At 48.9% G+C, this 26,174-nt stretch overlaps 1 protein-coding gene across 1 annotated transcript in view; it reads left to right on the top strand.

The window, feature by feature from the left end:
- The window catches only part of Bmp5 (bone morphogenetic protein 5), an 86,659-nt gene that overhangs the window by 46,432 nt on the left and 14,053 nt on the right, over nt 1-26,174 (top strand). The window contains exon 3 of the mRNA XM_042696954.1: nt 8,685-8,833. Within this exon, the coding sequence (XP_042552888.1) occupies nt 8,685-8,833 (149 nt within the window). The remainder of the gene's footprint in view (nt 1-8,684; nt 8,834-26,174) is intronic.

Raw genomic sequence — 26,174 nt, 5'->3', positions numbered from 1 at the left:
GGAAAATTAATTCTTTAGGTGGGAGGGGGAGACGCCCGAAGAAAGCCTCGAGAGGGGGCTACCTTTGACTGGAGCCTTTCAAGACGAATAGAAACTTGAGGGAGAAAGAGAGAGACAGAGACAGAGAGAGGAAGAGGAGAGGAGCGCTCCTAGAAGAGCTACTTCTAAGTAGTAAAGCTTCTAGCTATTAAAATGCTCTCACAGCACTGTGCAGATGTGGGAGGTGTACAAATCAAGCAACGGCTACTGGCCGCTAATGAGCATGGTTGCTGCCACTTTGCATTTTGTCAGCACCCACTGTGTGTCCGGAGCGTGCCGAATGGCCTCCCTGGAATTAAACATGTTCACACCCATGTGATACACTCTCCAAAGAAGAGTGCTGTGCACACGTTGCGCGTCGTGAGTGCAGGTGTCTGAGCTGCTCTCTTACGTACCAGAAGCCCGGGAGCCGGCCCCTGGGCATCAGAACCTCTGCCCCGAGGAGGGACGCGGTGACTGTCCTCGGTGTCCCCACGGGCCGCCCCGGCCTGCTCCTCTCCCGTGGACAGGGCCTGGGACACATCCACGCAGCCATCTCCCGGGCTGGGGCAGCCCCATGCCGGAAGGAGCCCGTTGTCTCCTCTCCCCAGGACGCAGCGCAGTCCTGAGTCTGTAACTCACAGCAGCGGGTGATGCTTGCTACACATGGCTCACAGGGGCCTCAGGAAGCCTGGTGCTGGGGCTCTGGGCCCACGGGCGGATGCACACGGTGTGCTGGGGCGTCTGGAGGACCGGAGCAGCGGTGCTGAACTTCCACACAGCCCGGAGCGGCTCCTCCACCCAGCGAAGAGTGCACCGCTCCGAACCCTGCCTGCAGGCCTGCGTGATCCTACACTGGACAGCTGCCGGGGGCGGGTTTGCGTCTGTTACACTTTCCGGGAGCCTCACGTGTAAGGGTGTGTGGAGCTGGTGCTGAGCCCGTGCCCGTGCCCTGGGCGTGGCAGTGGCTGCGCTGTCTTTGGATTCACCCTCCCGTCTTCCGCACTGGATGAGGGGTCTGTATACTCACTGCTCATACGTCTTTGGTGGTCTTGGTAGTTGAAAATAGGGGACAAGGCAATGCCAGGAAACCTGCTAAATAGTTAAAATGTCTTAGGAATTGAAGAACTTTTGCACAATGAAAAACAATTGATTTTTTTTTAATGAAATTTAACCTAAAACAAAACCCAAAAACTTCTACAAAGTCTTCATTTTGATGTCAGCTAATATTAGTTTGCTGATTTTTATCTGAGCCTTTTGCATACAGCTTAGAATCAGAAATTCTGTAAGAGCAGGCTCAGAGAGCTCTATGCAGTTTTATATGTTCCCATTTGTCTTGTCTTTGATTTACTGGAATGAGGTGGTCCAAGCAACCAGGACGCCCATTTCTACTTCAGACCTCGTAGAACCGTTGCTGTGGCCATCGGTGACATGGCCATTGGCGTGGTGATGTGGCTGTCGGTTACAGGGCCATCAATGACAAGTCATCGGTGACACGTCTATTGATGATGTGGCTGTTGGTGACAGATTTGTGCCAGTGGGAAGGAGGAGCTCTGGGAATCAGAAGCAAGCAATTGAAATCAGGCTGAGTAAGTAGAGGAGAAGATTCTCCACTGGTTTTCAGACCCAGGAGACATCTGGCTATGAAGGAAACAGTCACAATATGGGGCCTACTGGTTCTTTCTTTAGGCCAGGCCAAGCTTTCTGAAGGATATTAGCTGATTCTCATAAGACATTGTTGACCAATTTACAACGTGACTGAGAACTCACAACGACCACTTAGGCCCGCTGCTTCCAGGGTGGGGCTAGCTCTGGTTCCCTGTCCTTCACACACTCCACCGTGAGCCGGGAGTCAAATGTGGTGCCGTGTCTAATCCTGAGAACGAGTGAGAGCATTCTGCAAGCTGGTGGGTGGCGATCTGGGAACTGAAAGCAAATTCAGATCTGCACTGCCTGCTCGGGGGGTAGGGCAGTGGGGTGCCATTCCAGATCGGAAGCCAAGGGCCCCAGATAACCAGCAAACGCCCTGTGGCTCTCGGGTCCCTGGGAAGGGTGTGGTGCAGAGATTGGACCTGTCAAGATGGTGGAAATAAACGGTCCCTGTGAGCCTTTTGCTGGGTAGCAGGTCCGTGGGAGCCAGTCAGAAGGGAAAGACAGAAGTGAGCTGGAGAAAACAAGATCCTGGAGAATCTGGACCCCATGAGAACAGGCTCCCTGGCCACCAGGCTTGATCGCCACCAGCCCAAGCAGCCTCCCCGAGACCACATCCTTCTTAGCACTGCCCCACAATCGGCCCCAGACTCCAAAGAGCAGAAAAAAGGAAAACCAGTAGGACCAGTAGGGAGCTGCAGGCCGAAGCGCTGTCCACACCGAGAAGCTGGGCCAGCAGGCCCCCGAGATCCACGCCTCCTCCTCCCTCAGCCCTCCCAGCATAGACCGGCCTGGGCTCACGTCCACGTCCCCAGTGAGTTTCTTTTGCGGCCATTCCAGCCTTGAGCCACCCAGAGGAGTTCTGGCTTCATTGAATCACCATGTGGGCACGAAATGGCTGTGTGTAGTGAATACATACCACATGGAAAGGGGAAGGCAATGAATGAATGAATCAGCGGTTGGATCCAAGAAATGTCTCCAGCCATTCTCTGGCTCCCTCTGTACCGTTGCTCAGCTCAAGGTTCTGGTGCACCAATCCCAACACTAACAACGTCTCAGAATAAGTAAATAAATTCAGGTATGGTTTGGGACGAGCGTTGTTATTTTATAAGGAATTGCCCCAGACATGGAATGTGGAATCCTGAGCTCTGTCCCTCTGGTTGGCAAGTGACCAGGGGAAGTCACTTGATTTGTCTTGAAATGTTCTCATGAATGAACGGTTTGGCTGAGTAATTCCTATGACCACTTAGTTCTAGAATTCCTGACCACCAGAACCACCGTCAGGGAAAATCAGACACTGGACTCCTTCACATTAGACATTTTCAGTCAGAAGTTTTCTTCCCACCTATGATTATGAGACCAACTGCTTCGTGTATTTAGCTGGTGATGTAGAGGGAGTCCAGTAGTGTCACGGTACACTCAATACCACCGTTTTCAGTGGCACCCCGGTGACACGCAGCTTGTACGTTTTGCATTCCTCCCCTGGCTGTTTACTGGAGAATGGATTGCCATGGTAAAATTGCACAAGATGGAACAGTTTCAAGCAGAAAGTACATATTTACACACTTGGGTAGGTGAATGGTGACACTGAAGTACTCACAACTATACTAGGTAATTAGTATAATGAAGAAGACCTATTTTGAGTCCCCTATAAAATGAGTCACTAACACAGCCGTGTTCTTTGTTTTACTAGAAGCTCACCTCATGCATCTGTGGGGTTGTGCATTTTCCACTCCAGCCACATGTTGAATCTCATGGCCGAGTGTGAGAACACCCCCCCCCCCGTCCCCCCCCCCCCCCAGCTCTGACAGACACACTCTGGAATCCGTCAAGGAAAATACTGTTATCAAGAAATTAACCACGGGGATTTTTTGTTCTTGGTTTTAGCATTTATTTGGATGGCTGGAAGTTATAGATCCACCATGCAAAGTCTGAAGCTATGCTTTTGAAAGGGAAGAATTTCAACGACAGCTAATAGTCTCAGGAATTACCCCGTCTTTTCATGCCTGTGTTTACCCTACCTCCTTTTCTCCTCGCTCTCCTTCTCCCGCTCTCCTTCTTTGTCTTCTTTAACAAGTAGTGTTCAGAATCCAGATAATTCTTGGCTGACCATGCAGAGAGTCAATTCTAGATTGTCTTTAGTCACCACCTCTGTGTGTCTGTCCATCCATCCATCCACCCACCCGTCAGCCTGCCCATTCATCCTTCTGTCCGTCCATCCACCCATCCATCCATCCCTCCTTCCGTCCATCCATCCATTCATCCATCCATTCGTCTGTCCATCTGTCAGTCCATGTGTACATCTGTCTGTCTGTTCATCCGTCTGCCTGTCCATCCCCTGTCTCTCTTTCACTCTCTCAATCATCTATCATCATCTGGCTATCATTCACCTCAGTACCTGCCTATAGATACAGATGCATAGATGTGATATGTGTTACACATCTATAATATTATGTTATGTGTAGTCTTGACACGACATTTCAAAGAAGAGATTATTATGCCATTTTATTATTATGCCATTTTTAATATGCACAAGGACACTGGGATGGAGGACTTGCTTCATTACCTAAGCTTTTTAATTGCTCCAGTCCCTGTTAGTTTGTGCTTCAATGGTATTGGTAAAAAGATGATGAAAGTTAACCTCTAGCTCTTCCTCCCCCATCTTTTTAGACAAATAGGTTCAGTGTCTCATTCCACAGTCTGTATTTTCCATGAGCTATGGGAGTGTGGTAACTCAAATTATGGCTCACGCTGCTTAGTCTTACTGCTTTTGGGTGTTTATACTTCATTTCCAAGCAAAGCCGTTTGAGTACTTCAGAGCCTCCATCTGCTAAACAGTCCTCCAACATCTGCCCTAGGACTTTTGAACTGTCAAGAAAATTATTATGCTGGCTTCTGTCATACTGCAGGGAAATCCTAAAATTTGACCTGAAAAGTAAAAATTGTAGTAATTGCAAATGTCTAGCAATATAAACCTACTTTCACAGGTCTGAGTTTGAAGCATTTCAGCACCAGTAAATGCCGCAAGGCCACTGAAGATTTACTATTCCACGTCCAGTTTTCCCCCCTTGCTTGAAAAATACACTGTCCTCGTGTTATAATTTGCTGGGTCTTCTTGCCTCGTGCCCTGAGGTTGACGTCCTGGCTTCCAGCAATTGAGAATGAGGCCTTGCGTGGAGACCGGGCCTTTGTAGTGGCAACAGGTCACATGACATGGGGAGCTGGATCCTGGCCCCACTGGCTGGTGCCCTGTGCAAAGGGAAGTTGATCACAGACCTGAGTGAGGGAGGACCATGTGAGGACCACAGGGAGGACCGCCAGCTGCAGGCCAAGAACTGGCCCTGAGCAGAGCTCTGCTTAGAGTCTGTGAGGAAAGCCCTGTGCTTCCTTGTTGGTTTTTTTGCCTCCAGATCTGAGACATATATATGTCTTTTTTGTTTGTTTGGTTTTTTTGGTTGGTCATGGGGCCTGAATTCTGGGCCTGGGCGCTATCCCTCAGCTCTTCAGCTCAAGGCTAGCGCTCTACCACTTAAGCCACAGCACCACTTCTGGCTTTTTCTGCTCATGTGGTGCTGAGGAATCGAACCCAGGGCCTCATGCATGCAAGGCAAGCGCTCTACCACTGAGCCACCTTCCCAGCCCTGTATGTCTTTTGTCTAAACCCTAGTCTATTGAATCCTGGCAGCTTTAGGAAACAAACACAAATATGACTGTGAAATGCTTGCTTACTGACGCTTTTGTAGATAGACTTCATTTCCTTTGCTATGAAGCAGACATTATTTTTTGTTTTATTATTTTAATTGAATGAAATACAAGGATTATAGCATCATTTTAGCTACAAGTAAGTGTATCTTTTTACATGCTTCCCTCTCTTATGCATTCTTCTTAGATGAATATTTGAAATTTCCGTTTATTCAGCATTGCAAGCATTTCTTTGCATTTGTTTGTTTTTGTCTGAGACACTGTCTTGCTATGTTGCCCAGGCTGGCCTGTGCTCTTCCATTCTTCCTTTCTCAGTCTCCTGAGGATTGAGATTACAAGCGTGCACTACCACACCCAGCTCGTAAGAATTTCCTTTAAAAGTCAAATAAAAATAGTGAGACAGGGCAAATTTAACAAGTTTATTTTATACTCTTCATAGGAAATACTTAGGACATTTTACTATTCCCAGTGACAGGGGTATGGTGTTTAAGTGGAGAAATGTTATATTAGAAAAAAAAAAAGAGAGAGTCACGTGTAGTTTTCTACAGAATCAGTAGGATTTGTTTTTAAGATATGACCATGGAAAGTATTATGTGAGTAAAAATGACAGAATTATTTTCATTTTGTTAATTAGTAACAGACAATTTTCCCAAAGAAAATTCTGATGAGAGTCAAAGTCTTATGTAAAAGAAGAGAGGAAAAATGGAAGGTATATCAGCCAAGAATAAAATAGCTTTGCCCAAGTGTAGAAAACCATGGTGGGACCCAAGAAAGAACTGAACTTCCCTAGTTCTTCAGTTAGACTAAAAAGAAATGGATTTCTGAAACCTGACCGCTCCCCAGATTTGAATGACAATAACAGTGTTTGTATCACTGTAACTCAGATATTTAAAAGGTTTCTTGAGTCCCTTGGATTAAAAAAAAAATACTTATCAAAACTGTACTTGTTTTCATCATAGAAATGCTAGAAGAATTTTGATCATAACTATGGATAGCTTTGGAATTTTCTTTTTTCTAAAACAATGTAATAGTTAAAGAATAAGAGAAAATACCACTGAAAGATGGTTGTTAATTGGTCCTCAAAGTTTAAATTTTCTTTTCCTTTGTTTTGTTGTTTCTGCTTTATTTTTTCTTTATTTAAGCAGCCGTACAAAGAAGTTACAATCCAACATGTCAGCTCATGAGCGCAACGCATCTTGATCACACCCACTGCTTGTATCACCCTCCCAACCCCAGCCCTCCCCTCAATTTTCCCACTTTCATTGGATATGCATTGAACATTACAGCTGCATTCTCCTCCCTCCACTCCTCTGTCCCTATCCTTTCCCTCTTTCAAGTATCATTTCCTGGTGTTCATTTTGTTGGACTATGAGTCTTTCTAAAAAAATTACACTATTTGAATTCTCACTGGTGAGTGCCATCCTTTGGTACTTTTGTGTACACTTGCATATGACCCCATGTGTGTACCTGTATATTTATAAATTTGTTCTAGTTTCCACATAGGAGAGAAGGTGCATCCTTTGTCTTACTTCACTTAACATAATTTTTTCGGTTCATCCATTTCTTTGCAAATGATGCAATATCATTCGTTCTAATGGATGACTAAAATTTCATTGTGTATAGATACCACATTTTTTTTGATCCATTCATCTGGGCTTTCCATACCTTGGCTATGGTGAATAGTGCAGCAATGAACATGGTTGTGCTGCTAGCTTTACTGTGTCCTGTTATTTCCAGGGATGACAAGGAGAGAAAACTAGAAAAGCACTCAATGTCTCAGGACACTGGGACAGGAGTTACCTCCAAGCAGGATTGCAATTTCAGAGACATTGATCAAGTATCTCAAAACTAATGGAAATAAGCTAGGTTCCAGTGGCTCAAACCTGCAATCCTATCTACTCAGGAGGTTGGGACCTTAAGATAACAGTTCAAAGCCAACCCAGGCAGAAAGACTTGGAGATTCTTAGCTTCAATTAACCTAACCACCAAAACCTGGGATTAAAAATATGGCTCAAGTAGTAGAGCACCAGCCTTGACCAAAAAAGCCCAGGGACAGTGCCCAGGCTGTGAGTTCAAGTTCCAGGACTGGTCTCTCTCTCTCTCTCTCTCTCTCTCTCTCTCTCTCTCTCTCTCTATATATATATATATATATATATATATATATATATATAACATATATATGTTATTCAGTAGGTAGATGTCTTAATCATATTACAATTATTTTAGTTTATCTAGGTTAGTAGGAGAGTAGTATGTGTTAAGTTAAAGAAATGAAGATGTAGTTTCTAAAAGATAGCCACAGTCTTTCCAAAGGATTTACATAGATAGACACATTCAGAATGTCCTTTTACACTGTGCAAGTCCCCTCTGACGAGAGTTGGATGATACAGATCGTGTGGTGAGTGCCGTAGAAAGTAATGTGACAAAATTATTCGGACAGCTCTGACTCCCTCTGTGATCGGCTCCCAGCATGGCATGGATGGCTACAGGAGGGCATGCTGGAGTCCTTCCACTTTACCTTCAAAGGAGCTAATGCTTTGCAGTCAACCTATCCAAGTTTCAGTTTTATCAGTACAAAATGGCGTCTGTTCAAAAGTCAGAAAAGAGGTGCCTTTTTGCAGATGTCATTGTTAGTAAAGAAATACGACGCGCTGTAATTGCATAATACTCATATACACTAAACTTAATACTGATACTGTTTCAAAGATAGATTCACAAATATCAATAGCATCTATGTTGTGGTTATTGTCATCAAGTTCTTCTTCACAGCTACTCCTGTCTCTCAGGCCTGGGATGCACAGAAGATGTTCAAACAAGCTGTGGTTGTGAGATCACATCACGCAAATCGTGGGGTTTCTGAATCCAGTGGTTTGTTGGTGACCTGCTCTTGGCTTTAGGCCTCTGCAAAACTATTGTAATAAAAATGCACGCTGTGAGAAACTAATGCAGATGCTTGATCGAACCTGCCTGTGCTTCAGTCTTGTGGGAATCCACATGCATCCAGACCTGAGCAGTAGCTTCCTGTAGTCTACTATTTATTTTAATTCTTTGTTCTGAAGGATACTACCAGATGTTGGTTTTGGGGAGCACCAATGTCCAGGATCAAACAGGAAGGGCGGGCAGAGCTGGGTGAGGGGGTGAAGGGTTATGGGCTCCGTCGAGCCCCAGTCACCTGCGGCAGGCTTGGCTGGGAGGTACAGAGCAGCCCACGCTGCGTCACCATGTCCGAGTCATGGTGAAGAGCGCGTTGACGTGCCTTCACTCAGGCACAGAGAACCATGGTCTTCACCCCTCCCCCTCCTTTTTCTCACTAGGGATGCAGATCTGTTCCTGTTAGACACAAGAAAGGCCCAAGCTCTCGATGTGGGTTGGCTTGTTTTTGATATCACTGTGACCAGCAACCACTGGATGATTAATCCACAGAACAACCTGGGGCTGCAGCTCTGTGCAGAAACGGGGGAAGGTAAGCACGGAGTTTACTGTGCTGTGTGTGTGTGTGTGTGCATACATGCGCATGGGTGTGCGTGGGTGCTAGCATGTGCTGACACATTGAATCAGTGGTTTTTGTGTGATTTCATTAACAGTGTTTCATACAATGTGCGAGGCGCAATACATTCTGTAAGATCATGCAACAAATGAGTGAATCGACTTTCGAAGACGTTTATGCACTGTCCACTCCTGGGCAGGCCTCCGGGTTGGAAGGAGGAAGAGCAGACTCTGATCCTGCTCTCGTGGGTGCTTGGTCTGGTGCTGAAGTGCTGAGCCCGAACAAGCAAGGCTGGTAGAAAGCAGCAGCACCGAAAGAAAGCTGTCCATAGCTCTGGTGACAGCGTCTTGATTGTGACGATGTCCGCCAACTCTGGCTTTGTCAAAATGGTCCAGTTACACATCAACAACAAGTGAACATTACCATAGGCAGGTTTTATCTAACACACGCCTAAATGATGAAAATATAACAGAAAGGGCTGGAGAAGGTGGAAGTGGAGGGGGAGGTGAGGAAGGGTCTCCAAACGCTGCTGTGGACGATGCTGCTGGGCCCCGCTGTCAGAGATAACACCGGAAGTGTGTGTGTGCCGGGTCACGCAGGGGTCTTCCCTCTGCTGAGAGCTGGGTGAATGGTGAGGCCCTCCTCATGCTCAGCGGGCTCCGCGCCCTCTCCCGGGCTGCGGGGGATGCGTGGTGAGCACGTGCATGGGCGGCGTCCGGGGTAGCGGCCATCTGTGTGTGTTGCTGTCAGCCCTGGCATCGGGGAACAGCACCACGAAGGCCGAGAAGCCAGAGCACGTGAGAATAGAGAGTGTGCTTAGATCTGAGCTTCCACGAGGACACAGCCAGGGAAGGAGGTCAGGGGAGGAACTTCAGACAGCCAGAACGCAGGGGTGAGTCGGGGCTGCCGTCCCACACCACTGTTGTGAGGGTTGCCACCGCCGGATGGGTGACTTTTCACCTATTGAGGGATAGACGGTGTGGGGCTAGCCTGTGCCCAGGCCTCCTCCTCACACATGTCCCAGGAGGCCTGAAGATCGGGATCTTGCAAGGATGACGTTTTAAGTTTCACCGCCTTCCTCAGAGTCAGGCAAGAAAACACCAGTCTTGGAGTTTTGTCTCGTGTGTTTTTCCTCGCTGCGTGACACGCAGACCTTGTTTGGGGAAGGCTGGGGTCAAAGCCGTGGGGTCCTTCCAAGAGGTCACGCTGCCGCCTTCACCCAGGGCGGGGACCACAGGCAAAGGTCACCCCAAGGGCTGTGTGCGTGGACTGAGCTTGGCAGACCACAGAATCTGTTTAGTGCAAGTTTTGTGGGCTCCAAATCCTGGTAGAGGAAAGGAAGCATTTTGCGTGGAAGTTATTGGATATTGGATGACGTTCCAGACTTTTCTTCTGCCCCTTTCCCCCCACCCAACCCAGACTTTTTTTACTGATCTTAATTGCAAAGCTGAATTTTTATTTTTATTTTTTAAATGAAAACTTGGAATATTTAGGATGATAGGTTATTTTCAAATTATGGCTTTGAGATTTCTGTTAAGGATCCTCAGGGTTCAAGCATTTTATAAATGTAGACTGGAAGGAACACATATTTAAATAATCCCCCAGGAATTCCTACAACATGAGACTACTGTGCATTTATGGTCAGCAGTAGGGCTGGGAAGTCAGCTCTCCGCCTCGTCCTTGGTATGTGCAGCAAGCAAGGAAAATTAGATTCATGGTGTGTTCTCCTCCTCCTCTTCTCCCGGGAGATGTGCTGGAAAGGTCTAACTAAACAAACCAAGAAATCGAGGAAACACCAGCAGACCGCTTGCTTTCGTTCCTGTGCCCGCGCCCCCCTCCAGTTTCTGGAGTTTCTTTTCCATTCTTTCAGTCTTGTATCATTTTCCTCTTTCTTCTCCTATTTACACAAGTGTAACTTCTGTCCGGCTGTGAATTTGACTTTTGCTCCCTGAGAACTACTTTGTCTATTTTGAGCTTCTATTCATGATTTATTACTCTGAGATTTTATGGGTAAATTTTAAGGCTCTATTGTATTATTTATCCCCTTTGAGCCAAAAATAAAGTGGACACTACGTTTGTTTCTTAAAGATTTCACAATTTTTATTGACAGGCTAGGCTGGAAAGACACCACTTGTTTTTGACTTTGTTTCTCTAATATTGTTTAATACAAAGAGTATACGAAGAGTTCAGCTTCCCGGGCTAGCTGGGATTTGTACTTCAGCAGCCCTGGAAACCAAGGGCAGCTGGGCCGGCGCGTGCACGGCTTCGGAGGCCAGCACGCGCCGGCCCTCCGCAGCTCGGCTCATCAAGAGTAGCTTCACGGGGAACACATGCGTGGCATTGTTCACAAGCACGTGGAAGGGAGTATGCAGCTCCACCACCGCCCTGTTCCACACGGTAATGGTGTCAAACGCGACGGGCCGGTCCTGCTTTGTCTGCGTTCTGAAAATTCACTTGGAAGCCAGCGGTGCTGGAAGTCATCCATGGAGCTGCTCGGGAGACTGCGTCTAAATGCACGTGTTGTCTGCCTCTGTCTTCCCAACCTGGACTGAGCGAGTGTCCATGCACGTTACCAGACGCCTGTGACGGGAGGGAAGGAAGCTGAGAGGCAGAGACCTGCGGTGGACTTCTGCCAGAACCAAGGGCCCGGCGCCAGCCGAGCTGAGCACACAGGATTGCGCCCGGGAGCCGAGGGAGGCCGCGGGAGGGAGCGCAGAGCCACACCGGGGCCGTGTCGGCTGGGTGGGAGTGGAAGGGGTAGAGATGGGGAGGAGGGTGTCTCGGGGTGGGGGAGACGTGGCGGGGTGGAGTGGGGGTGAGAGAATGCATTTCTGGGTGAGGAAGCGATAGAAATGCCCGGAATGTGGGTGGCAGGCCGGGAGGTGGGCGTGAGGAGGGCGCAGCGCCGAGGCTTCACCTCGAGTCATACGCCAGCAGCCGGCCTGCTCTGCTCCGGCTTCCCGGGTCGCTCACGGCTGCCCAGCCACGACGGTATTTCTCAGCTTCCTGGCGCCGGGATGTGATCTCCTCTTCTCGGTTGTCGCTCCGGAACCTGGAACCACACCAGGCTTTGCGTGTTCAAGACCTTTCTAGAATGATCTGGATGGGTGCTGAGTTACCTAAGGCTCTGAATAGAACGCCCTACACAGACAGTCTGAACGCTGACTTTGCGGGGGACATTACCAAAATCAGTTAGATGGGGTGCGGCAGCACGATTCTGCAGACCACACCACAGGGCAGCGTGAAAGCGTTTAAGTCATCAGGCCAGGAGAGATTCGGTGATGTACGCTATTAAATCCTGCAAATCCCGCTCCGGCGAAGACAAGGAGAGCGAAGAGATCTACATGTATTTTGGAAATCAAAATGCTGTTGAAATCAAAAGCAACGCTATGAGTCCTCGGAGAGCCTGCGGAGGTGTGTCAGTGTGTGAGATAATGCTTGTAGAGGCCTGACGGAGGCGCTGCTGCGGGCCCCGTGAGAGCTAAAGGAGGTTTTGTTGCTGGTTCTCCATGCTGAGCAGATAATTTCCCCTCACCATATGCCTGCTTCAGCAAAACAAAGCGCACTTGTGAGCGAGGGGTAAGAGAGAGAGGCCGAGTTGCTGCCTCCCCACCGCAGGGCCTGGCCGGGCAGTTCTGCGCGGTGAAGTCCTCCCTCACGGGGAGACAGAGCTACGAATTCATGTCTCCATGCTTTATTCTCATCTTCAAGTAGTTGTACCCAGGGGCTCCCATGTAACAGAGCAGTTGATGAATGCAGTGCATCTTGATCCACGTTCCCACCCTCCCTCCTCTCCCCTCCACCCCTTCCCTCGCTCTTCTTAGTTTTGTCGGAGTTGCATTGGATTCGTGCACTTCCCCTCTCTTCTTCATTTGTCTGCCCTTTCTCCTCCACCCCACCCCTTTCCAGTGCCCTCTTCCTTTAGTAGCCAATAAGTAGGCTTAGATCTCGGTTCCAACTTATTAAGATTTCATCTTCCCTAAGTTGGAAACATATTAATTATCTGACTTATTGGGTCTTCGTTAGTGTTTCTCATCAACTCTGGGTAGTGCGTTTCTTTTTTCCCAGCACCCATATGTACACACTTTATTACAAAAATAGTAATTTAATCTGGCTTTTAAGATTTTTAGTGTTTCCTCATAAACACCATGGTTTTCCATTGTTTGATACTTTATATAGTTTAGATCTTCCAAATAAATTAATTTTTTCTCTTTCCAACATGGGTTTATAGAATCATTTAAAGATGGAAAAACAAGGACCATGTTTTGGGGTTCATTAGAATGTCTTTTAATATGCCTTATGCGTTCAGGCATTTTAGGTTTGGCAATACAGAGAATGAATTTTTGCCAATCACTTTTTTCTCTTTATTCAAACCCACTTATATGTCAAGGAAAATTCAATCCGTATGTTACAGATGCATGTGTATTCAAGTCATCAAAATGCTGTTTTGTCAGAGTATTGTTTAATGGCCAAGAAACAGTATGTGGGTCTTTGAGAAACAAGACTGTAAGAGTCATATTTCTTTGAACCCCCATGGTTGTAGCTTAATTTCCAACTGTATCCAGGTAAAATTTCAGGTTTAAATTCAGATATTTCCCTAAGTTTGGGGTACAGCTCAGGAATAACCATTTCAGAGATTTTAAGCTATGAGAATAAATTCATGAAAAAAGATTTCAGAGGTGGTATGAAAGGATCAAATTAAATTCTGTTGTGATTGACATTTCAGTATCAAGGGAAGATAATTATAGTTTCCATTTCCAAATAAATTAGTTTAAAGCTTTGGCATTTAATTTAAATGTTGTAAATAGAATGATTAGCTCTGCTCTAAATAATAAAAGAATATAAGAAAAGACATCAGAAAAACAAAGTATTGTGTCTAATTAAAAAAAAACCTCATTACTAGGGCTGGGAAGGTGGCTCAGTGGTAGAGTGCTTGCCTTGCATGCCTGAGGCCCTGGGTTCGATTCCTCAGAACCACATAAGCAAAAAGAAAAAAGCTGGAAGTGGTGCTGTGGCTCAAGTGGTAGAGTGCTAGCCTTGAGCTGAAGAACTGAGGGACAGCGCCCAGGCCCAGAGTTCAGGCCCCACGACCGGACCCCAAAAAAAAAAAACCTCACTACTTTAATAGCTACAGTAAGATGGGTATAGTAGTAATTATAAAGTTGCACTGGACAGAAGGTTCTAGCTCATGGCAGGGCAGGATGAAGGTCTGTGTCTAGGACTGGCTAGAGATTACGCTGTGGCTTTTTAGGCTTTGTAGCTCAGGATGGCACATCATTCTTTTAGGACATGTTATTTTGTGATTACTCTGTAAACATGTCTTAAAGAGTTTAAGATAAATTTGACAGTTGTAGTCTACTTAGAAAGGGTCACAATAATGTATGTTCTGAAACTGTGGCTTGGCTATTAAGTTCATGATTAACAAATTTGGCTGATAAAAAAATCATTGACCAGAACCATTTTTCCGTGTGTGTGTGTGTGTGTGTGTGTGTGTGTGTGTGTGTGTGTGTGTGTGTGTGTGTGTACCATGGCTTGAACTCAACACCTCACACTCTTACTCAGTTTGCTTGCTCATGGCTGCTGTTCTACCTCTTGAACCATGCTTCTAACCCTACTTTTTCTGGTTAATCAGAAATGGAGTTTCATGGACTTTTCTAATGGGCTGGTTTTGAACCACAGCCCTCTGATCCTAGCCTCCCGGGGAGCTGGGTTACAGCTGTGAGCCACCAGTGCCCAGGAGTGAAGTCAGTGGGAATGAACACAAAGATGAGAATTCTGGTGAATGGATGTGTATATTGGTCACAATTCATTGGCAACACAAGCTGTATGAAATTATTAATGCTTCATTTGATAGTTTTCCTAAGGTCCCACTGTCTTATTGATGGACAGATAGCAGTCATTTTGGAGGGGGACAAACAGCTGCACCAATGCAGAAGAATGAGACAAACTCATCACTCAATGACAATACAAAGCTAACCTACCTTCATACCAAAAATGAGCTCCACCCCAACATAACTAGTGTTAGACTTAACAAACTTTTTAGCCAGCCTTGCTGTCAAGATGGCTTCTCATAAAGAGAGCAGAATTTATAAGTAAGAGTTTAATTGTTATAGAAAGCTTGGTTCAAAAACACCCTGATAGTCCTTGTAAGATGTATATACATAGGTACATGTATATAATATTATTCATAATATAATATAGATAGCAGACTACAAAAATCATTACTATAGAAGTGGCATTTCCCTTGGGAGACATGGAAGAAACTGGAAGGGAGGCACGTCTGTGTCAGATGAGACCCCTGGGTGCCTCCAGGGTGGGGCCTTTGGCATGGACCTTCCCCCGGGTGCGGTGACCTCCAGGGTGGGCCGCAGCCAGGGCCATGAGGCCTTTGGCATGTCCCCCGGGTGCGGTGACCTCCAGGGTGGGCCGCAGCCAGGGCCGTGAGGCCTTTGGCATGTCCCCCGGGTGCGGTGACCTCCGGGGTGGGCCGCAGCCAGGGCCGTGGGGCCTTTGGCATGTCCCCCGGGTGTGGTAAACTCCGGGGTGGGCCGCAGCCAGGGCGTGGGCCTTTGACATGTCCCCTGGGTGCGGTGACCTCCAGGGTGGGCCGCAGCCAGGGCCGTGGGGCCTTTGGCATGGACCTTCCCCCGGGTGCGGTGACCTCCAGGGTGGGCCGCAGCCAGGGCCGTGAGGCCTTTGGCATGGACCGTCCCCTGGGTGCGGTGACCTCCGGGGTGGGCCGCAGCCAGGGCCGTGAGGCCTTTGGCATGTCCCCCGGGTGCGGTGACCTCCAGGGTGGGCCGCAGCCAGGGCCATGAGGCCTTTGGCATGTCCCCTGGGTGCGGTGACCTCCGGGGTGGGCCGCAGCCAGGGCGTGGGGCCTTTGGCATGGACTGTCCCCTGGGTGCGGTGACCTCCGGGGTGGGCCGCAGCCAGGGCCGTGAGGCCTTTGGCATGTCCCCCGGGTGCGGTGACCTCCAGGGTGGGCCGCAGCCAGGGCCGTGGGGCCTTTGGCATGTCCCCTGGGTGCGGTGACCTCCGGGGTGGGCCGCAGCCAGGGCGTGGGGCCTTTGGCATGGACTGTCCCCTGGGTGCGGTGACCTCCGGGGTGGGCCACAGCCAGGGCCGTGAGGCCTTTGGCATGTCCCCTGGGTGCGGTGACCTCCGGGGTGGGCCGCAGCCAGGGCCGTGGGGCCTTTGGCATGTCCCCTGGATGCGGTGACCTCCGGGGTGGGCCGCAGCCAGGGCCGTGGGGCCTTTGGCATGTCCCCTGGATGCGGTGACCTCCGGGGTGGGCCGCAGCCAGGGCGTGGGGCCTTTGGCATGTCCCCTGGGTGCGGTGACCTCCGGGGTGGGCCGCAGCCAGGGCCGTGGGGCCTTTGGCATGGACCGTCCCCCTGGTGTGGTGACCTCCGGGGTGGGCCGCAGCCAGGGCCGTGAGGCCTTTAACATGTCCCCTGGGTGCGGTGACCTCCAGGGTGGGCCGCAGCCAGGGCCGTGAGGCCTTTAACATGGACCATCCCCTGGGTGCGGTGACCTCCGGGGTGGGCCGCAGCCAGGGCCGTGAGGCCTTTAACATGTCCCCCGGGTGTGGTGACCTCCGGGGTGGGCCGCAGCCAGGGCCGTGGGGCCTTTGGCATGTCCCCTGGATGCGGTGACCTCCAGGGTGGGCCGCAGCCAGGGCCGTGGGGCCTTTGGCATGGACCGTCCCCTGGGTGCGGTGACCTCCAGGGTGGGCCGCAGCCAGGGCCGTGAGGCCTTTGGCATGTCCCCTGGGTGGGGTGACCTCTGGGGTGGGCCGCAGCCAGGGCCGTGGGGCCTTTGGCATGGACTGTCCCCTGGGTGTGGTGACCTCCGGGGTGGGCCGCAGCCAGGGCCGTGAGGCCTTTGGCATGTCCCCTGGGTGCGGTGACCTCTGGGGTGGGCCGCAGCCAGGGCCGTGAGGCCTTTGGCATGTCCCCTGGGTGTGGTGACCTCCGGGGCAGGTCATAACCCAGGCTCTTCTCTTGTCTGCTTCCCAGATGTCTCCTGGTCGCAGCTGCTTGGGATTGTTGGGTAGAAAGTGTTGTATCCAAACCATTTTAATAGTATCAAGAATATTGTTCTTTTTTTTTTTTTAACCAAGATTCTTGTGAAATCTCTGAGAAGTCTTTGGCGTTCTCCACGACTGTGTAGCTAGCATGGGCATTTTGAAATGTTAGCGCCCAGCTTTCCACCACGTTCTCCATTCTTCATTCTGTTATTATTATTGTTATTGTTTCCATTCTTGGACAGCCTCCAGCTGCATAGCTATACTAATAGAGGTTAGCCCCTTTTCTACAACTTTGAGTTGATTTTTATTTTCCAGTACACCTGGCTAGGTGCGATGATACATTATACTGATATAATTCATTCAAAGTTGCAGTAGCCTTTATTTCTTAAATGTGCAATGAAAACCAGATTTTTCTAAAGTTTCATGATGTCTTTTGATACAAAGCATCTTCCTAAATAGAAGAACATCTTGGTATCTAATGTTTACATGTGGTTAAATATTAGGCCAGTTTGGAATTTTTTGACTCTATATTCTTTTAATCCTTACTAAGCACAAATGCGTGTGTGAGAGAGATAAAGAATTTTTAATGCGGTATTGATTTCATTTTAATAAGTCCTGGGATCTGTTCTCTTAAATGAGAATTTCTGGCTAAGTATGCTTCTGAACTTGGCTTAATATCCCTGGACATGGACTAACACTTCAGGGAAAAGTATCTGAAGTACTCCTCTGTGTTGTCAGATGGTTGTTTATCTGTGTCACGGGTCAGAGGATCTATGTGGCTGGTTAATCTGAACATCAGCTGGCAGTGCTAATAAGTAGCAGAAGAAATTCTGAGATCAAGGGTGATATTTTTCTTTTCCCCCAGCTGTTTTGACTACAGTTTCTCACTATTATTTATCCAAGTTCACAAAGTTGAATTATGTCCACTTATCAGAAGAATCTCTTAAACATTTATGATTTGGTAATATTCCCTTCTCTTATCTGAACATTATTTTATAAGGCAATTAAGTACTTGTATTCTTAAAACCATATGGTTCCTTTTCTGCTGAGTTGATGGTGGAGACAATTGGGTTCAAGTAAATAAATGAAAGAAACTGCAAGAACCACAGATCGTGTTATATATACATATATATGTGTGTATATATATATATATATACACACACACACATTCATATATATTTAAGTGACTTTCTTGTATTATCTAGTGCTGAAGGATAGAACTTGGATTTTGCGTAAATTTTTGAGAATGAATGAGGAGAGATGAACAACAATCATTTTCAAATACTTCATGAAATGAAGGGAATAGATTAAGGTGGGTATTTTCTTCATGGCCGAGAGCTCAAATCAGTGTGTATAATGCGCCGATTTAAGGCCCAAGTGCAGGAAAAATAGGGCCTGGAAGTGAAGCTAAGAGCCATGGAATTATTTGTTCTGCAAGGGAAGCAACTAAATGTGACTGCAAGAATTTATCCTTTAGCTGGCCTTTGGTCTAGAGACTATTACTTCGGGAGAGATGTTTTAGGTCATTTCTAGGGTCACACCATAAAACAACAATTTATAACCTAATTGTATATTTATTCTTTACGCTTTATGCATATATAAATACTATGTCCACAGAGAAAGCAGAAGAAGTGTGTATGCATGTGTGTGTGTGTGAGGGAAAGATTGACAAAGAAAAGCAGAGAGACAGGGAGCAATAGAGAGGAAGAGAGGGGGGGGAGAGGGGGGGGAGGGAGGGAGGGAGGGAGGGAGGGGGGGGGAGGGAGGGAGGGAGGGAGGGAGGGAGGGAGGGAGGGACAGCCAGAGTCAGAGGGACAGTGAGATCCATTGTCTTAAAGGGAGCAGTTTTAAGTAACTGCCTTCCGCGCCAGAGCTCAGATATTGATTGCCCTGTGCAATTTCAGAGATGGAAAAACTGGTAAAGGAATCAGAAAGGCCGCTGCGCCTTCATTGTGTCCACAGAGTGGACATCTCTAGACACACACACGTGCTGCAGTGATTATGTATGAGGTCAAGCGTAAAGTCGCAAGTGCACCTCTGTGGTAGTCAGGGTTTCTAGAGAGTTCCTACAGGTCTACATGTCACTTGATTCAAGTGCCACAAGAAGTTTTATAGTATCTGAGCAAAACATAAAACTCGACCAAACTGTTTCTAGATCACTCTAGAATATAGAATTTCAAAAAGAAAGAAAAGGAAGGAAGGAGGGAGGGAGGGAAGGAGGGAGGGAGGGAAGGAGGGAGGGAGGGAGGGAGGGAGAGAAAGAAGGAAGCAAGAAAGGAAGGAAGGAAGGAAGGAAGGAAGGAAGGAAGGAAGGAAGGAAGGAAAGGAGGGAGGGAGGGAGGGAGGGAGAGAAAGAAGGAAGGAAGGAAGGGAGGGAGGGAGGGAGGGAGGGAGGGAGGAAGGAAGGAAGGAAGGAGAGAGGAAGGAAGAGCAAACGTAAACGCTCCATGTCTGCCTCAATCGTGGGGAAATAGCTGAAAGGTGACCGTGGAAAGGAACTGTCTTGGTCACTTCAACGTGAAACTTCAGGGAAGTGCCCATTGCGAAGAACGGCTGTGCACTTGTGGTATAAGTGAATAGATTTCCACTAAAAATAAGCACGACGCAGATTTCCCTGAGGGTTTGAAGTCAGTGTCTGTGAACTTGGCTTCTTCCCCGTTAGTTATGGAGCAGTTGGGGACTCAGAGCGCCCTGTGAGGCAGGCGCGGAGTCAGCCCCGCCTCTCCTGCCCGGGGGCGTGGCCTGCTGTCGCTGTCCGGAGTGGTGCCCCTCTCCTCCCTGCTTGTCCTCAGTGGCCCTTGGGTTTGAACTCAGGGCTTGCTAGGCAGGTGTCATTTTGCTGAGCCATGCTCCCAGCTCCCAGCCTCCCCACACCCCTAGTTTCTCGCTGTGGTTATTTTGCAGTGGGCTTGGCTTTGGTGCCAGGCCCTGCTGAACCACGATCCTCCTATCTGCTCCTCCTCTGCCCGGATGACAAGCATGGGGCCAGCGGTGCCCAGCTGCCTCCTGCTGCTAGGGAGCCTCCCATCCTGCCCAGCTGGGCTGGCCGCCCAAGCCACTGGGATGACAGGTTCAAGGGGAAGGAAGGAAGGAAGGAAGGAAAGAAGGAGGGAGGGAGGGAGGAAGGAAGGAAAGAAGGAAGGAAGGAAGGAAGGAGGGAGGGAGGGAGGGAGGAAGGAAGGAAGGAAGGAAGGAAGGAAGGAAGGAAGGAAGGAAGGAAAGGAGGGAGGGAGGGAGGAAGGAAGGAAGGAAGGAAGGAAGGAAGGAAAGGAGGGAGGGAGGGAGGAAGGAAGGAAGGAAGGAAGGAAAAAAGGAAGGAAGGAGGAAGGAAGGAAGAGCAAATGTGAACGCTCCATGTCTGACTGAAGCCTGGGGAAATGTCTGAAGGTGGCTGAGGAATCACAGGGGTCATTATTAGCGCTTTTGTCGTTCCTGCTCTGGACAAATGTAGCAATGACAGGAATTCACCGGCCGAACGGGTGACAGGGTTCCTCAGCCCCAGGGCTCATGTTCTCCGCTTGAGTCAGGCGGCCCTGCCTGCTGATGCTGCCCTCCGCCCAGATTGCTGCCTTTCCCAGACGCTGTGTAGTTGTAACCCGGCACTGTGGTCTTTTCTGACTGGCTCCTTTCCGTAGAAGCTTCCTCTGTGTCTTGGCACTGTGGAGGCTCACTTTTGGTGATGACTGATGCCACTCTGCCACCTGGGTGTGTCTCTGTGGCTGTTCTGCGTCCCTGCAAGCTCTGAGTGTGAGCTCCTGGCATTGGTTTGTTATTTCCTGTGTGAACTCCTGGCATTGGTTATTTCCCATGTGAGCTCCTGGCATTGGATGGCTATTTCCCGTGTGAGCTCCTGGCATTGGTTATTTCCCGTGTGAGTTCCTGGCATTGGATGGCTATTTCCCATGTGAGCTCCTGGCATTGGTTGGTTATTTCCTGTGTGAACTCCTGGCATTGGTTATTTCCCGTGTGAGCTCCTGGCATTGGATGGCTATTTCCTGTGTGAGCTCCTGGCATTGGATGGCTATTTCCCATGTGAGCTCCTGGCATTGGTTATTTCCCGTGTGAGCTCCTGGCATTGGTTATTTCCCATGTGAGCTCCTGGCATTGGATGGCTATTTCCCATGTGAGCTCCTGGCATTGGTTATTTCCCGTGTGAGCTCCTGGCATTGGATGGCTATTTCCCGTGTGAGCTCCTGGCATTGGTTATTTCCCGTGTGAGTTCCTGGCATTGGATGGCTATTTCCCATGTGAGCTCCTGGCATTGGTTGGTTATTTCCTGTGTGAGCTCCTGGCATTGGTTATTTCCCGTGTGAGCTCCTGGCATTGGATGGCTATTTCCTGTGTGAGCTCCTGGCATTGGTTATTTCCTGTGTGAGCTCCTGGCATTGGTTATTTCCCGTGTGAGCTCCTGGCATTGGTTATTTCCCGTGTGAGCTCCTGGCATTGGATGGCTATTTCCCGTGTGAGCTCCTGGCATTGGTTATTTCCCGTGTGAGTTCCTGGCATTGGATGGCTATTTCCCATGTGAGCTCCTGGCATTGGTTTGTTATTTCCTGTGTGAACTCCTGGCATTGGTTATTTCCCATGTGAGCTCCTGGCATTGGATGGCTATTTCCCGTGTGAGCTCCTGGCATTGGTTATTTCCCGTGTGAGTTCCTGGCATTGGATGGCTATTTCCCATGTGAGCTCCTGGCATTGGTTGGTTATTTCCTGTGTGAACTCCTGGCATTGGTTATTTCCCGTGTGAGCTCCTGGCATTGGATGGCTATTTCCTGTGTGAGCTCCTGGCATTGGATGGCTATTTCCCATGTGAGCTCCTGGCATTGGTTATTTCCTGTGTGAGCTCCTGGCATTGGTTATTTCCCGTGTGAGCTCCTGGCATTGGATGGCTATTTCCCATGTGAGCTCCTGGCATTGGTTATTTCCCGTGTGAGCTCCTGGCATTGGTTATTTCCCATGTGAGCTCCTGGCATTGGATGGCTATTTCCCATGTGAGCTCCTGGCATTGGTTATTTCCCGTGTGAGCTCCTGGCATTGGATGGCTATTTCCCGTGTGAGCTCCTGGCATTGGTTATTTCCCGTGTGAGTTCCTGGCATTGGATGGCTATTTCCCATGTGAGCTCCTGGCATTGGTTGGTTATTTCCTGTGTGAGCTCCTGGCATTGGTTATTTCCCGTGTGAGCTCCTGGCATTGGATGGCTATTTCCTGTGTGAGCTCCTGGCATTGGTTATTTCCTGTGTGAGCTCCTGGCATTGGTTATTTCCCGTGTGAGCTCCTGGCATTGGTTATTTCCCGTGTGAGCTCCTGGCATTGGATGGCTATTTCCTGTGTGAGCTCCTGGCATTGGTTATTTCCTGTGTGAGCTCCTGGCATTGGTTATTTCCCGTGTGAGCTCCTGGCATTGGATGGCTATTTCCTGTGTGAGCTCCTGGCATTGGTTATTTCCCGTGTGAGCTCCTGGCATTGGATGGCTATTTCCTGTGTGAGCTCCTGGCATTGGTTGGTTATTTCCTGTGTGAGCTCCTGGCATTGGTTATTTCCCGTGTGAGCTCCTGGCATTGGATGGCTATTTCCTGTGTGAGCTCCTGGCATTGGTTATTTCCTGTGTGAGCTCCTGGCATTGGTTATTTCCCGTGTGAGCTCCTGGCATTGGATGGCTATTTCCTGTGTGAGCTCCTGGCATTGGTTATTTCCCGTGTGAGCTCCTGGCATTGGATGGCTATTTCCTGTGTGAGCTCCTGGCATTGGTTATTTCCTGTGTGAGTCCCTGGCATTGGTTATTCCCCACTCTCACTGGCGTTGGTACTGTAGGACTGTGGATTGGGGTGCATTTTGCCAATGATGTCGGATGTGGAGGTTTTCCCTGGGGTAACTTTTCCATCTGGGCGTCTTTGTTACTATGTAATGTTTAGTGAGGTCCTTTTTTCCCCACTGATTTTGGGGATTAAACTGAAGGCCTGTTCTGTCCCCTCTCCATGCTCCAGCTCACGCTCTGCCACTTGAGCCACAGCGCCACTTGCAGCTTTTTCTGAGTAGTTTATTGAAGGTAAGAGTCTCATGGGGACTTTCCTGCCCTGGCTGACTTTCAACCATGATCCTCAGATCTCAGCCTCCTGAGAAGCAAGGGTTACAGGTGTGAGCCACCAGCACCTGGCTTTAGTTATTTTTTTTTAACAAAAGTGTTTTGCCTCCTTTCTCTCCTTTCTGCCACATGTTCTTTTCTTCTATGTCTTCTTGCCTAACCTAAACCCTAAAAATACAATTTTGCCTCTCTTCCTCTTCCCTTCCCTTCTGTCTTATTTGTAAAAGGGTCCCGCTGATGCCCAGGCTTGCCTTGGACCTGCTGGGTGGCCTGACTGGCCTCATCCTCCCTCGTGCTGGGGTTAGAGGGGTATGTTCCCAGGCCTGGTGTGACTTGTTCAGTTTTGAGAGTTTGTTGGGCTTAAGCCCTCTTTGTAGACTCTGAGTCTAGTCTTTACTCGATATGTCTTTGGCAGACGTATTTTTCCTGTCTGTAGCTTGTCTTTCCATTCTCTTGAGAGAGAAGATAATTTTAAATGGAATGAAACGTGGTGTGTCCATCCCTTCTGTCCTGAATGATGAGGCGTGGCGTGTCCATCCGTCTGTCCTGGATCATGAGACGTGGTGTGTCCATCCGTCTGTCCTGGATCATGAGACGTGGTGTGTCCATCCGTCTGTCCTGGATCATGAGACGTGGTGTGTCCATCCGTCTGTCCTGGATCATGAGACGTGGTGTGTCCATCCTTCTGTCCTGGATCATGAGATGTGGTGTGTCCATCCATCTGTCCTGGATCATGCCTTGGGTGACCTCAAAATGTCTGTGGGTGCTCTGGAGCCAGGAAATGTCAAGTTCTCCCTGAAGCTCTGGAACTTCCTACTGTTACATAAGAGGTTCAAGTAACATCCACCCTCTCCATGTCACTGCCCTGCTGCCCCTGCCCAGCCACGCCGACAGCCGGGGCCTCAGCCCTGAGGGGGTGGTGCCACGCATGCAATGCTGTGAGGGCTGTTCTGATCCCAAAAGCGGGGAAGAAAAATCAGTGTGGAGGGAGCAAGTGTTGGCTGACACGCACTGTGCTTGGCTGTGTCTGTGGCCGCGGGCAGAGAGGGCGCCTGCGCTCAGGTCTTGAGCAACATGGCTGCAATCACACCACCACTACCGCAGTTTAACTCCATATCATCCGTGCCTGTGTTATATTTTTCTCCCACTGCTACTCTGACGTGTATTGGGATTCTGTGGATTATCACACAAAGCCTCCTAAGTAAGCGTGATAAACCGAAGGCTCCAGTTTGTTATTTGATCGATCTGTAATATTTTAAAACCATCTTTCAAAAGTGGGTTTCTCCTGTATTTGTCTGTAGCATGCTCATATTTGAAGGGGGCTGCATGGCGAGCATCATCTACTTATCCAGAGTTTGGTATGCCAGCTCAAGAATATACATCAACATGAGTTTAAAAGAGCGATCGAAACCAAGCGCAAGGAACAGGATTAATTGTGACACGATCTGGTGAAAGACACAGGCTTTTTGCTTTTTGTTTTTTGTTTTTTTGGTTTTGTTTGTTCTTTTAGATATCTCTTAGTGAAATAGGAAAATGCTAGCTGCATCTGCATGTCTGGTTTTTATTTTCCCTAACGTGTTTCAGGCACTGTGAAGCACCAGCTTTGCCAAACAAATGCCATGTGAGGAACGTCTTCCAGTTTTTGTTGAGGTCCCGATTCCTCACTGCTAACTCTGGCTAAGCTAATGATCTGAGCTGTAAATATTCTTTGTGGTAACATCTAGTTATGGCCACAGAAAATGTGAAGTATTGCTTATTACCATTGCACACTGGATTTAACTCCGTCCCTTCTGTCCTTTCCGCTGAAGTTCAGTTGCTGGAGTAGAGCTTCTTCCCCAAGGGGCCCTGCCAAGGCTGGATCTGGCACTGGCCACACCCGTGGACGAGGAGAGGGCTGCCGGTGGGCGGGTGGCAAGGGCAGCCTGCCCTCCGTGCCGCGTGGTGTTGAGGCCTGATGTGCTGGGTACACGGTCAGGAGAGAGGGGAATGCGGGGGCACGCACAGGCAGACCCCAAAGCCAACAGTGCGGGCTGCAGGTGGGGGCGCACCCTTGCCCGGCTGTGAGAATGGCATGCTAGTATCTCTGTAGTGCGGCAAGTCTCACTCTGAGTGAAACAGGAAGGGGACCACCTGCCTTCTACCACCGCCCCAGAGCCCCGGGCCTTTATTCTCCTATTCACTGAGGAAAATCTATAAATCTACTGACTCGTGTGTGTGTGTGTGTGTGTGTGTGTGTGTGCGCGCGCGCGCGTGCGCACGCGCGTGTGCTGGTACTGGGACCTGAACTAGGGCCTTGTTCTCCACCTTGGCTCTTTTACTCAAGATTAGTTCTCTCTCACCTGAGCCACACCTGTCCTAGCTAGGAGCCCGGGCCGGGCCTCGGGCGCCGTCTCCGTGTGTGGGCCTCCGGAGGCTGAGGGGACGGCGGCCCTGCTTCCTCCCAGCGTGGGGAGGGTTTTTATGGAGCCCGAGTGATGATCAGTTCCTCACAACGTAGCGCGGGAAGCCCGCTGCAGCGGCTTGACCAGATCGGCACCATCGGACCATGTGGTGGGTTCTTACTGCAGTCAGAGGTTCAGCTGTGACGTCGTCTTGCCGTGAGGAGTCAATGGGGCGACACGGGCGAGACAGCAGCAGCCACCCGATTCCAGACGCGGCTGCTCCCCTTCCCTGCTCCCTGCAGACACGCAGGCTTGACGCGTGACCAGAGACACGAGGAACCAGAGCACAGAAAGTGCCTTTGTAATAAAACCATCCTGTAGGAAGAATTACCTTAAACGCCAAGTATCCCAAAAGTCGAGACATGTGCCAGGTACCTCAGCACCAGTGCACATTCTAGAAAGTACTCTTTATTTTCCATCATTCCTCCTCAGTTGTAATAAAATAATTTTGTTCCCATTTGGGGGCACTGCCATATTCCCAAGACTTTGGAAGTAATTTAGGATTAAAGATTCATTTATCAAGTGCAAAGGGAGGGCCAAATAGTTAATGAACTATGAGTTTCTGTGTGACAAAAATTTAGTAATACGTAAACTGGTAAAAAAAAAAAAAAAAAAGTGTTTCCTTTAGATACTCATAAATTTCTCAAGTCACGGAATTAAGTGCATTTACGACAGCTTTCACCACCATAGATAAAATGCCAAGAATTAAATTAATTTCACTGCTGTAAAGTAAGCTCAAGTGAGTTTGAGGTTTAAAAGCT

This window comes from Dipodomys spectabilis, unplaced genomic scaffold (assembly GCF_019054845.1).
Source record: "Dipodomys spectabilis isolate Male_0828 unplaced genomic scaffold, ASM1905484v1 ptg000213l, whole genome shotgun sequence".
Taxonomy (NCBI): Eukaryota; Metazoa; Chordata; class Mammalia; order Rodentia; family Heteromyidae; genus Dipodomys; species Dipodomys spectabilis.
The sequence above is the reverse complement of the archived record's forward strand: the minus strand, read 5'-3'. Positions and strand labels throughout refer to the sequence as shown.